General features: G+C 45.4%; 1 protein-coding gene across 1 annotated transcript in view; it reads right to left on the reverse strand.

Annotated features, from left to right (window-relative positions):
• Positions 1-335: 335 nt before the first annotated feature.
• The window catches only part of CPE (carboxypeptidase E), a 65945-nt gene continuing 53545 nt past the window's right edge, over positions 336-12735 (reverse strand). The window contains exons 4-9 of the mRNA XM_004591427.3: positions 10988-11105; positions 9242-9424; positions 7605-7744; positions 5410-5509; positions 2509-2627; positions 336-998 (exon numbers count right to left, since the gene is read on the reverse strand). Coding sequence (XP_004591484.2) covers positions 900-998; positions 2509-2627; positions 5410-5509; positions 7605-7744; positions 9242-9424; positions 10988-11105 — 759 coding nt within the window. The 3' untranslated portion in view covers positions 336-899. The remainder of the gene's footprint in view (positions 999-2508; positions 2628-5409; positions 5510-7604; positions 7745-9241; positions 9425-10987; positions 11106-12735) is intronic.

Raw genomic sequence — 12735 nt, forward strand, 5'->3', positions numbered from 1 at the left:
TTCAAGTTAGGTCCACCACAAGCCCAGAAGAGGCTAGAATCAGCAGCTCTTGTCCAGCGTGCCGTACACAGAGCCTAAAAACAGCTTGGCATAGCGAGGTGCCTGCATTTTACGATGAGATGAACAAATGAGAAGCCACGGTGAAGGGAGAGGGTGGCTTTCATTGTGACAGCTCAGCTGCAGACCCAAAGCCACGGAGAATCAGAATGCACTCAAGGGAGAGTCTTTTGTAACCTTTATTCATACAGAACGCAACCAAGAGAAAACCCTATGTTCTTCAGTAATGACAGGCAGAGCAGCATTGCAGTATTGCTCCTGTTTGTATAAACAAGAAGGCAGCTTTGACCCTTTCACTAAGCCTCTTAGTAAACATGTGTAATTTTCTTTCTATTGAAAATGCACTCACAAGATCATGCGTATGTGGCTAAGCAGCACAAGAGGCAAATGGTAACTTACACGGAACTGATCAAGTCTAGCAGCAGGTGCCAGCTCCAGGCAACGGCTACTGGTTTTTCAACCACATTCATCACGTGACATGTTTACCAATTACATGAGAAGAAGTCTACTAGCTTGTAAAAGCTGGAATTCTTCAAAAAGTGCTGTATTGTAAATAACACCTAGAATATTGTATTTGTCTAAGATGGCAAGATCACATGAAGCCTTTCTACACTCCTTCCTGTAGGATATGTTGGAAAGCAGATACTACATAGGAGAGTATGAAATAAGGTTCTTATAGTTTTGTTTGCCTAAGCATCTACTTAAGTAATATTGCTTAATATTTAAATGAATAAAAATGAATCAATATTAAATAGTAACTGCACACAACCTGGGATAATATGGCCACAGTACGTCACACTACATTATATAGACACATTAAAAGCAGCTGAAGAGAAGCTGGGCTAAAAGTTCAAAGCTTCTGACATCATTTTCCACCACTCCATCAACTCTTCCTTCTCCTCTTCCTTCCTTTCTGAGAAGGACTCCAGTTCAAAATCAACCTAAGGGAGAAAAATCAAGATCTTATTTTTATCAAGTTGCATATGTAATTTAACACAAAGATTGAATAAAACAGAGATTTTTTTAAATTACATTTCAGGGTGTAAACTCAAGCCAGTCACTTGAAGTAAAGTAGATCCTTAAAAATTTTTTTGTGATGAACAAAAGATATGCTCAGGGGAAAAAAAAAACAAAAGTTGCTCTGTTTGAAATGTGCTTTGACCTAACTGCTTTCAAGACACGTGTAGTTCATCAAATTCTCCTGCCCCAGTTTCTTTCCTTTACTAAGAGGTGCCACTTACCATCGTGAAAACTCACAGAAATGGGCAAGCAGGAGGCGGGTGAATGTGGAAGACTGGCAGAGGAAGAAGGGGGCAGGAAGTGTCGCTGTGCAACTACACCTGCATTTAAACACGTAACATGTATTCACCTTACGTACGCAAATTTATACAGAAAACAAGATGTCACTTGGAGTTAACCTTTTGCCTTGAACTTCCTGCTACTGGCTGGAGAACATGAGAGAATACTGTGCCATAGGTTGCAGCCACCAAGTTCTGCCTTCCAAAACCTCCAGTTTGTTAAAGAATTGAACAGAGACACATTTAGCTCCAGACCACTGTCCTTGTCACGGGGGAGCTTTGTCAGAACTAGAGGCATCTACTCACTGCTGCACAAAAGCACCCCAAGCCTCCCCAGGACCCCCATTTCAAAGGAAATGAAGCCTTGCTGAACGTGGCCATCTGCACCCAGGTTATTTTGGGTTAGGATTACACATCTTAGAACGAAGGCAAGCCTGTCCCTGGGGCAATTCCAGGTTTCACTTGCCAAAATGTGCCTTCTGATTTTAATATATATACAACCTAATTACACTGTACACACAGCCAAAACCAAAGCTCAAGTTTAAAACTCAGTATATTTTGTTTGTAAAATCTAGTGTTTCTATTCCAAACTTTGAGTGCATAAATAACACATTTATCTCAAGTAAGCCTCTGGAATGGAAATACTGTAGGCTATCCCATAGTCCCAGGGACAGCAGGGGTTGAAGTTTTGGTCTCAACACCATCACCCTCCTAGCAACACCGATGGTATCTGCTAGAAGACAGAGGTTGTGACAGCGCTCAGCATAGAGCCTTGCTGATAGCACATGTTTGACAAATGTTAAAGTCCAAAACTGTCTAAGGGGCATCATTTATTTTTTTTTTTTCAACACTTGGTGAGTAAGGCATTGTGCTAGGCACTGGAGGTAAACAGATGAACAGAATTTTATACAGACTGAAATCAAGGCTAGCAAATGAAACTGTCATTTTTTAATGCCATTTTCTTCAGAAACTGAGTATGGTATCACTGGTGATAAACCATTCAGTGAGATTTTTCGGCGAATCATCTTTGAGCAAATCTGTTTTCTCGTCTATTGAGCAGGATGAGGTCACTTCGATGATAACCATGTCACTGAAGTGCGTCTGTAAGCACAAAGTTCACTGGCTGTCACTGCACTAAGCTGTGCTTACTCACCCCAACAGCAGGGCTATAGGGAACTGCCACTTTCTTTGTGGTTGCCAAGTAGCCAGGAGCGGAGGCCGTCAGTTTATAGTTCCCAGGTACCAGCAGTCTCCAGTAATCACCATCTTTTGCTGCAGGAGAACAAATCACGAGGCATTTATGTGCACTTGTGCCAGCTGAGAAACACCTGCCTTCGCTCAGTTCAACTTCCATCCCCAGTTTGAAAGAATCCCGACGGGGAACTGGAAGTTGTACTGCAAAGGGAAGGGCGCTCCCTGCATCCGCCTCATTTCCTACAGCTACTTCGCACACACCACTGCTAAGTTCTCTAACTCTCCTAACTCCTAATCACTCCAGGAGAAACAAGATAAAGACGTGAGTCTCCCAGCAGGGAGGACATTGTTTCAATCCCTGCCAGGCAGACTCAGAGTGTAGCCCAAGGGCAGCCTCATCAGAACCCCTGAGGGAAACAGAAATCTAGATTCCTAAAGACTTACAGTAGGTTGGTCTCTTGAGTTCTTTTCAATCTGTTGTTTTTCCTCCACCAAGGATCCTCACACTTAGCTGGATATCCACCACCTGGAAAACCTGGATTCCCGGGCTCTGGGCCAGGGCCTGGAGCTCCGGGCTTTCCCACCTGGAAAACCTGGATTCCCTGGCTGGGGTGGAACCTGGAGCTCTGGGCCCTCCCACTCTTCAGGGTGGCGCTGCAGCTGCCAAGAGAAGCTACTCACAGCAGCGGGTTCCTAAGGGGAAATCCACACCTTCTCTGACCTGAGGCCTCCCACACCCATCCTCTGTGTGTGTGTGTCTCTCTGTCTCTTTCTCTCTGTCTCTCTCTCTCTCTCTCTTTCTCTCTCTTTCTCTCTCTCATCTCCCCATGAACATAGAATCAGATAAAAATGCCCCCCAGCACCACAGCATCCCATCAGCCTCTATATCCCCACCTCTTTCTTTACACCAAAAGTTCTGAAAAGTTCCATCAGTATTCTGTTCCTATTCTCTCTGGGACCGGCTCCGGTCAGGTTCGGGCTATGCCCAACACTGAACCAGATCCTGTGCCAGCCCTCCGCACTGCCACCGGGACTAGGCAGGTGTTGGGAAGAGTGGTCTCCTGATTTCTGCAGGGCCCTGCACTGTCATTCCACTGCCCTACGCATCGACCCAGCACGCTCACTTTCCCATGATCTGCAGGGAGCAGATGCTGCACCTGGAGACTTGCTGAAACTTCCTGGAAGCCTCATTAGCATAGTCAGTCAGGGCATCACTCCCTAAAAGACGCTGACACAAGTGGAAATGCCCTCCTCTGGCCGCCTCCCCTTCTCCCTCACAGGCAACTCCCTGGCCCACTAAAGACAGGCCTCTCTCCACACTCTTGTGTACATGTATTTTCCCTCTTTTAAGTAATCCAGCTCTCAGGTACAGACTGTATTGCTGCCTCTGCTTTGGATTCTCACCTCCAGGGAGGCAAGACCCTGGAGCACAAATTAAAGAGACAAGAGCTCTGCCAACTCCACTCTCCCATTCACCAGGCCCCTCTTCCTTGGCATTCCTCATCACTCCCTCCATCCGGAAACTCCCCAAGACTCCCACCTTTGAGACCACTGCTTGTTCTGCCCTTCAAAAGCCGGAGTCTCCTAGAGCCCAATTCCCAGATTTCAGGATATAGGGAAAATGTTTGTATGGCCTCCCAGGGCTAAAAGACAGCAGGAGGGTGCCATGTTAGGGTCCCCCGTCCCTGAGAGCCAAGGGAAGTCACACCGGGACCCGGGTTCTAGAGGCATGCTGTCCTTGCGGTGTTATCTGCTGGGTGTATAAATAAATGGCACTCAAGGGGGCAGATGCTAAAGACTGAAAAACATAATCAGGCAGTAAATGTAAAGATTGAAAACTATAGTGATGCAGACTGACCTGGGAAGTTAAGGTTAATTACACATAAGACGTAGCAATAGTATAAAATTTAATGACTTTTTAAAAAAGACAAAAACAAAGTTGGACCCAGCGCAGTAACCTAAGGATAAAGTCCTTTTCTTGCGTACACTGGGATCCCATATGGGCACCAGTTTGCATCCCGGCAGCCCCACTTCCCACCCAGCTCCCTGCTTGTGACCTGGGAAAGCAGTCACGGATGGTCCAAAGCCTTGGGACCTTGCACCCACATGGGAGACCCAAAAGAGACTGCTGCCTCCTGGCTTCAGATCAACTCAGCTCTGGCCGTTGCAGCCACTTGGGAAGTCAATCATTGGATGGAAGATCTTTCTGACTCCTGTTATCTCTGTATATCTTACTTTGCAATAAAAATAAATCTTTTTTTTAAATGTTGTTACAAAGGTACCCACAAATGACCATTAATCCAAATGGAAGTTGACGGGAGTTTAATAACAGGTAGGAAAAAGTGTCAACAAAAACAGACTATTTTCCCTCAACTGGTAAACTGGAAATGTGGCTTTAAATCAAGTCACACTTCAATCCTCCAACACTGGGATTCACCTCCAATAACTCTGCATCTGTGATATGGATTAAACGAGAAAATAAAAGAGAATTCCCCGACACTCTGCATGCTGGCAGTTACCTGCTACCCTACCCTTACTGCTCCCTTTCCAACTTGCTGGTGTTTCTTAACTAGGAAGATGCTAACATTCTAACTCCAGCTAGCTCTTCTTCCCTTCCTGGAGGAGCCAGAAGGAATCTGTCCTCGGTGGCTGTTGGAGTGGCTCTAGGGAGAGACAGTGAGGACTTGGAGGTGCAGCAGCCACCCACAGTCTCACCATGCAGACACGCTCCTGCTAACAGAACCCGCCTAGGTCAAAGCTGGGAGACAGGAGGCATTTCATTGCTGCGCTTGGAACAGCGTGTAATTATGACAATAAGACGTCTGCTTCTGTACGTGAGGCAATCAGGGCAGACACCCACCGGACGTGACATCATGATCTATTCCTTCCACGGAGATGGTTGCATTGGCAATGGGGTTGCCTTGAAGGTCTCGGACAAATCCCTTAACTCCTCGGTGGATCTATAAAAATCAAGAACAAACAAAACATTCCTGTGAAGTGCCCTTTCAAATGTTTCGTATCAATCATCTCCTTATCTTCTAACACAATACTGCAGATTCCCAAGGCTCAAGAATTAAACACAATCAGAAGGCCACAGAGTGCTTGGGGTACCCTGTTCTCCACTTTTTCTCAAATAGACAAATGAGAAGTAAGCTCCCGCCAATTCACATCTTCTCCTGAGTCAAGGGAAGAATCTGAAGTACTTTCTGGATTTACAATAGATGAAGTCCTTCATGTTTGTAATGTCCTAGTTTTAGCATATTTCATTCCCTTTCTCCTTTACACACTTGTATCATATGGCCACTGTCCCTTAAAAATATTGCAGCACTTTCTATTATCTGATTCTGGGAGAAATAAGAGAGGTACATCGTGACCACATTAAACACATTAACAATATAGTGGCTGGAAACAACACGAAAGATCAGTGAACTTCAAAACTAAACAGTGTATTCATTTCAAAAGAAAATGGAAGAGTTGCTGTTGAGAATAATCTCTGAATTAGGTTCCAGTCAGCAATTAGTTATTGCAATAAAAATTACCAAAACAGCTTTTTCCTTTATTGTGGGAAGATAATGCCCTTAAATGTTTTAAATCCTCACATTATTTCTCATTCAACCTGGCCCTAGAAAGACCCATTCCTGAGAGTCCCCTGAGAATGTTCATGATCAGACCTTGCTAAAGCTATCTGGGAGCTCTTCCCCCGAGCACTCCACTTTCTTTAATTACCTCTTCAGCTTTCCATTCCCCACACATTCCCTTAAAGCAAGAGATTTCTTCTCAACCAACCGCAGAATTATCTCTGCTAACCATGTTTCCCATGAGACGCACAACAGTCCCTGAGTGGAGCAGAAGCCCAAGTGTTGAATTACTAATCACCGCCATTGTCAAGAACACAGGATCAAAGCAGAACTTCCGGCCATCTGCACTGACATCTTGGCACCCTCTGATTCCCTACAGAAACGTACAATGGTGTAAGTTGTATCAGCCCGTCCATTATAGACACCAGTGTGTTTCAACACCTCTTGCACAATAACACCATTTCAGGGTAGGACAGGTGGATCCCAGACAGAGAAATCTCTTTCCAAGTGGCTTTAACAGTGCTCTAGAACCTTACCCCCTTCCAGTTTACCTCCACATGAGTTGGCATAACGGAAGGTTTGGAAGCTTGCTCACCAGCTACCACAAACATGCCCAAGCTGGTGTTCTTTCCTAGTGACACAAACCTGCGTTTGGCTTTATCTCATGTCGCAACGTGTCTCCAGAGGAAGCTCACAGAGCTAGTGAGTCTGCTTCCTAATCATCTAATCACCCGTTGACATCAACTACAGTCAGTCTTACAGTGGAGTGTCAGGACATGTTCGCGAACTTCCACGACCCTCTTTAACCTTCACTTCAGTTCTTACCATCTCCGCTCATCATCAGGACTCACAGTTCTGACCCCAGTGACACAAAGCTTTCCAGAGAGCGGTCACTTACCTCCTGGCCTCCCCCACAGAGTGCAAACAAAATAAAAACCACTGTATTTAGGAGACACTATTGGATGTGTGAGGAGAGAATGCAACAAAAATCTCCATCTTTCTCCTGCTCCCAAAATACATTTTACAGTTAATCTTGATGTTAGAAAATCCGTCTAAACACAACCTTCCTCAGAGACCTTCTAGAGCAGTTCCTGCCAAGGTTTGCTTTTCTGCATGACCTTGAGAGTGAACTGTCCCTTACATTGTGTAACCTGCATGCCTCATTTACCCTGCCCTTGCTTGACCTGCTGGGATGTCTCACACCGAAGGTGTTCAAGAAACAGCGAAGTTGTCGGGCTTGTCCTGCTTGAAATAATACAAATGGAAGCAGGATTCTATATTCTCCATAACTCCCCAAAATAGCTTCTCTCAGACAACAGTCATGAGCCACAACAAGCTACAACAAAGGGAAGCCCAAGTGACCCAAGGCCAACCCCTGTGTTCCATGTTCTGACTCTGGCTGCCCCGGACTGGCCACGTTTGACGAAAGACTACTGCCCTTCAGAACCAGATGCTCCTGGAGCTTGCCTGTGCTTACCTGCTCAATGTAACTAATGAGGGAGTTCTTGTTATCCTGCCAGTAGCTCTTGAGAGTCTCTTCCGGCGGGAACTTGTCACAGCTGAGCTCCACGGTGATCTCAAAACAGTTGCTGCTGAGGTAGTTGAAGTCTTGCATGCCTGCCAAAGCATCCGATCGAAAATCAAACACTACACCCATGGTGATGAGAACTCTACACAGCCCACTCTGCTGCAGTGAGAGCACCGAGTGGTGGGAGCTTCCAATCCCTACCGCAAAGGCTTGGAAAACATGCCAGGGAGACAGGTATCACCCTGAAAACACCAACTCTGGAATTCCTGGGCAAAAACCTAGCTTAACGTGTTGCTGAGAAAAAGGTGCCAATGTAGCTATCGCCCACATTCTCCATTTCTGGAATGGGCTTTAAGAAAGACAATAAGAAGAAAGACTGGACAGAGGTTCCTCAGAGGTCATGGAGGGATGGGCACTTGGCCCAGGGATAGTATTTAGGACGCCTACAACCCCTACTGGAGTGCCTGGGTTTGAGAATGGGCTCCATTTCTGATTCCAGTTTCTTGCTAATGTACACCCTGGGGGCTAGCAGGTAACGCCTCAGATACATGCTACCCTCATGGGCCAGAGCTCACAGCAGCTGGCTTGGGCCTGGCTCAGCGCCAGCTATTGCTAGATGTGGGGAAGTGAAACAGTACATAGAAGATTCTCTCTCTCTCTCTCTCTCTCTCTCTCTTTCTCACACACACACACACACACACACACACACATCAGAAAGAAACATTAGGAAGCTAATTCTCTTAGAGAAAAGTCAACCAAATTAAGCATAGCAAACTATGTCTCCATTATCATCTGGTGCTACATCTTCCCTAGTGTTCCTCTGTTCCCAGCTGGGTTTATTTCAGATAATGAAAAGGAAAAACTGCCAGTATCTTGGACCATCCTCTACTACATTTCACTTTTTCTTCTTGGTGGAGAAGTATAAGGGTATTTCAAAATTGTATGGAAAGGTGGAATTAAAAGGTAAGTTTACTTTAGTGCAAAAAAAAAAAAAAAAAAAAAGAAATCTACAAAGATGCTATTTTATTCTCTAAGGTCCAAATGTGACAGGCAGGATTGTTAACAACATGTTAACAATTATTCCCATGGATATTTTACAAATCAGAGCCAGTATTGCAGCACAGTGAGTAAGCTGCGGCCTTTGATGCCAGCATCCCAAACGGGCACCAGGTCAAGCGCTGGGTGCTCCACTTCCAGCTCCCTGTTTAACGCTCCTTGGAGAGCACTGGAGATGGCTCAAGTGCTTGGACCTCTGCAGTGGGAGACCCAGACAAAGCTCCTGCTTCCTGGCTTCAGGCTGGCCAAGCCCTGCCTGCTGTGGCCATCTGGGGAGTGAACCAGTGAACGGATGGCCTCTCTCCCACCACCCCTCACTGTGCTCCTGCCTTAAAAAAAAAAAACAAATCCACTAAAACAAAACTATGTCTTTGAATCATTCACGTAGAACATTAACTTGAATATAAGAACTGTATATTCAACCCACTTCTTAACGTATGGAGAGGAGGAAAGGTTTTCTAAATGTAAATCCCTTGCAACAGTAATTGTGAGTAACTCTGACCTAAACAAAGCACAAAACGGAAACTCACCACCAGGTACGCTATACCAGGCACCACCGTTGGTCGTTCCTTCCACAAAGCTGCTGTCATCGTCATTCTTACGACACGGTGGCCGGTTGGGGTCAGACATGACGGGGTTAAAAGAAGAGTACGCCCGTGCCACACTTTGGAAAACAGCATCGTCTGGACAGGAGCTGTACTCATGAGCACTTCCTAGAAAACAAACCTCAAGAGCCAAGAGCTCAACACAGACCCAAACGCCCTGCTTGCTTTCCAAAGAGTATTCCATGCTGAGCTTTCGCTGATGCGTAAGGGAAACGGGTGAAGGGTTAACTCCTAAACTGTTACACCTGGTGCCTAGCTTGATAACCTGCGCTTCTGATTCTGCAGTGGAGGAATTGAGTAGAAGGCATATTCTACCTGTTAACTGCAAGCGTTAACAGAGAAATGCTCATTAAAACAGATTTTTATAAAAAAAAATACACCTGCACCCACCTCATTGCCACTATGAAGCCCCCACATGCTATCCAATATTCTACTGAAGATTTCTGTTAAAATCTCCAATGTGCATTGAAGAAATAAATACCAATTTTGTGCCTTGTGTTTATATTCACGTACTATAAAACAGCAGGAGACGTCAACCAGTTCCTGAAAATTGTGTCATGTGAAAACTACGCATAGATTTCCAGATTTCTGTTCACTAAAACAAACTTATCTTTACAGTACATTTTTCCATGAAGTTGTTGGAGTTCCCCTTCTATTCCGGGCCTACAGCTTCCCGGCTACTGACAAGCCACAAAATTTCTAAGTTTATGCAACAAATTTATTTCACCAGCCTTTCCTTCAAATCTCAATGTCGCCAATATCTAAAAGTAACACCCTGTGTTCAGCTAGTCAGTTTACAGGCCCCAAGACAGAACGCAAAGCAAGAAGTTTCCTGGTACTAGAAAAAGGAATCTGAAGCCAGCCAATTAACCTTACCTTGCCTGAAGTTCAACTAAAACTGAGAAAGCCAAACACCACCTGGCTTTCCTGGCACTGCTGGAAAGAGGTCTTACAATTCGAGAGCAAGAGAGACAGGAGCTCTGCTCAGGCTCCAAGAACCCACCACCCTCTCTAAGTCAGAGCTACATCATTCACACAGCTGCTTCATTTTAGCAGCATTCCAGCAGCAACCCAAGCCTATGACCTCTATTTCCTTCTTCTGTCTTGCAAAGTGGTCACTGTCACGTTTCTGGGGTTGGGCACTGAGCCTAGCAGTTAAAACATTCATCGGGATGCCCAAGTCCAGTTCGGCTCTGACTACCTATCCAGCTTCCTCCTGATGAAGACCCTTGGAAGATCAGGGGGTTCCTGCCCACCCCATGGAAGACCTGCCCGGCACACCTGGCACCTGACCCTGCCCAGCCACCCACCCAACTTCTGCAAGCACGCAGAGACTGAGTTAGTGAAAACAGACGTGCTGCCTGCCACCAGCCACCTCCTCCATCCCTTCTCTGCTCATCACCCCTTCCCCTGCTCCTCAAGCACTTTTTAAAATATACACTTGATAATATATGTTTCTCCTCATCCAAACCTAAAACAAAAATGCTGTATTCTTTTACTACCAGATATGTGAGTGCCAAAGGAAGTTCTCGGAGTGTATTCCTGTTGGACACACATATTTCTACAGTCCAAATCACTTAGGGACCCGTTCCTTAAAAGAATGTCACGGAAATCCTCCGCATGTGCACACTACAAGCCATGAGCTCGTCAGAGAGCAGGAAGAACACCTACCACTCCTGGTCTCATCGTAGGGGTAGTTGGCCACAAGGTCGCCTCCGTGGAGATTGGCAGAGAGCACAAAAGGGGTGTCCATGATCCAGTGGATGACCGCCTTGGTCTCGGGAGCAAGCTGCAGGAGACATCGGAGAGGAGAGGGTTAAGACTCAGTCACTGCTGTGACCTCACATCAGAAAAGACTCAGGAAGGTCAAGGAAAACGCAAAGCTGGAAATGGCCCCAACTTCAACCACTTTGTGGTTGCTTTCATTGGAAGATGTTTCCTGAGAGCAGCGCCTCTCATATCTATCTTTCTTAGATGTATAATAATTTTTTAAGTCCCTAAAACATTTCAATTTCTTTACAGGTTTTGTAGATAGTGCCAGGAAAGCCAGGTGGTGTTTGGCTTTCTCAGTTTTAGTTGAACTTCAGGCAAGGTAAGGTTAATTGGCTGGCTTCAGATTCCTTTTTCTAGTACCAGGAAACTTCTTTTGTCTCCTTATAAATTGAAAACCAACATGCCAATCACTTAGAAATCTCAGGACAGAGAAGAAACAAAGCACAAAGAAGAAAATTGCAATTACAGTTTTACTCCCTGAAGAACTTTTGGAGACACCTTATATTTCCGTGGTCCACAGAGCAGACATTCAAATACCCCAAAACTCAGACCCTCAGCAGAGCCTCAAAGCCCAAGCGCCTGTATTCAAGTCTCAGCTCTAACCCCTGCTAAGGTGCACCCTGGGGGGTTCAAGGACTTGTTTCCCTGCCTCCCGCGTGGGAGGTCCAGATTGGCTTGCCAGATCCCAGCTGTTGAGGCCATTGGAGGGTTGAACAGAGGATGAAAGATCTCAGGCTGCATTTGCCTCTGCCTCGCAATAAAATGAATTAGCTAATTAATTTCACACTTCCACTTAAAGACTGTTAATGTAGTTCAAATATTAAGCTCAATCATTAGATGGTCCTGGCTTCAAAAATAAATTAGAACTACAAGAGGGACATTTAAAACCTTTATTAAAAATGCATATCATGAAAGCTATTCATGAATTTCAAAAACATGTCTTTTAATTCTACTTTTGTATGAACTTTAAACATTTTCTGTTCATTTATTTAAGAAAGAAAAATCTCCCATCCTCTGGTTCACTCTCCAAATGCCTGCACCAAGTGAGGTTTGGACTGGACCAACACCGGGCCTGGGGTTCTGAAACAACAAGCCAGGTCCTACAGGAGGCAGGCACCCAGCCCCTGAGCCATCACTGCTACATGAGGGCAGGTAAGCAAAAGGCTGTGTCAGCAGTCCAGCTCTGGCACTTCCACAGCAGGAGGAAGTGTCCTACTGCTAGGACAAACATCTGCTCCCCAATTCTTCCACAAACTTTTTTCAAAAGTTTGTCCTATTTAGTTTTCTCCACAACGGTAGCCATTAAACATAAGTGCAAACTTAATGAAATATGAGATGCATTTTAATCCATGCAGACTTCAAGCAATCCAGCCCAAAATATAAGAACAGATAAAGAAATGACCCAATAGGAATAAAAGCAAAAGGAAGTTCTACTCAGAGAGGCTTGTAGGAGCTTGGAGAGCATTGGCCTGGAGGCAAGCTAGAGACATGAGTGAGTGAGTGAGTGCGTGTTATTGTAGTCTCCAGGAGGTGTGTGTGTGTGTGTGTGTGTGAGAGAGAGAGAGAGAGAGAGAGAGAGAGAGAGAGAGAGAGAGAGAGAGAGAGAGAGAGAGACTGCAGCCCCCAGGAGGGGTGTGCGTGTGTGT

This window comes from Ochotona princeps, chromosome 32, assembly GCF_030435755.1.
Source record: "Ochotona princeps isolate mOchPri1 chromosome 32, mOchPri1.hap1, whole genome shotgun sequence".
NCBI lineage: Eukaryota > Metazoa > Chordata > Mammalia > Lagomorpha > Ochotonidae > Ochotona > Ochotona princeps.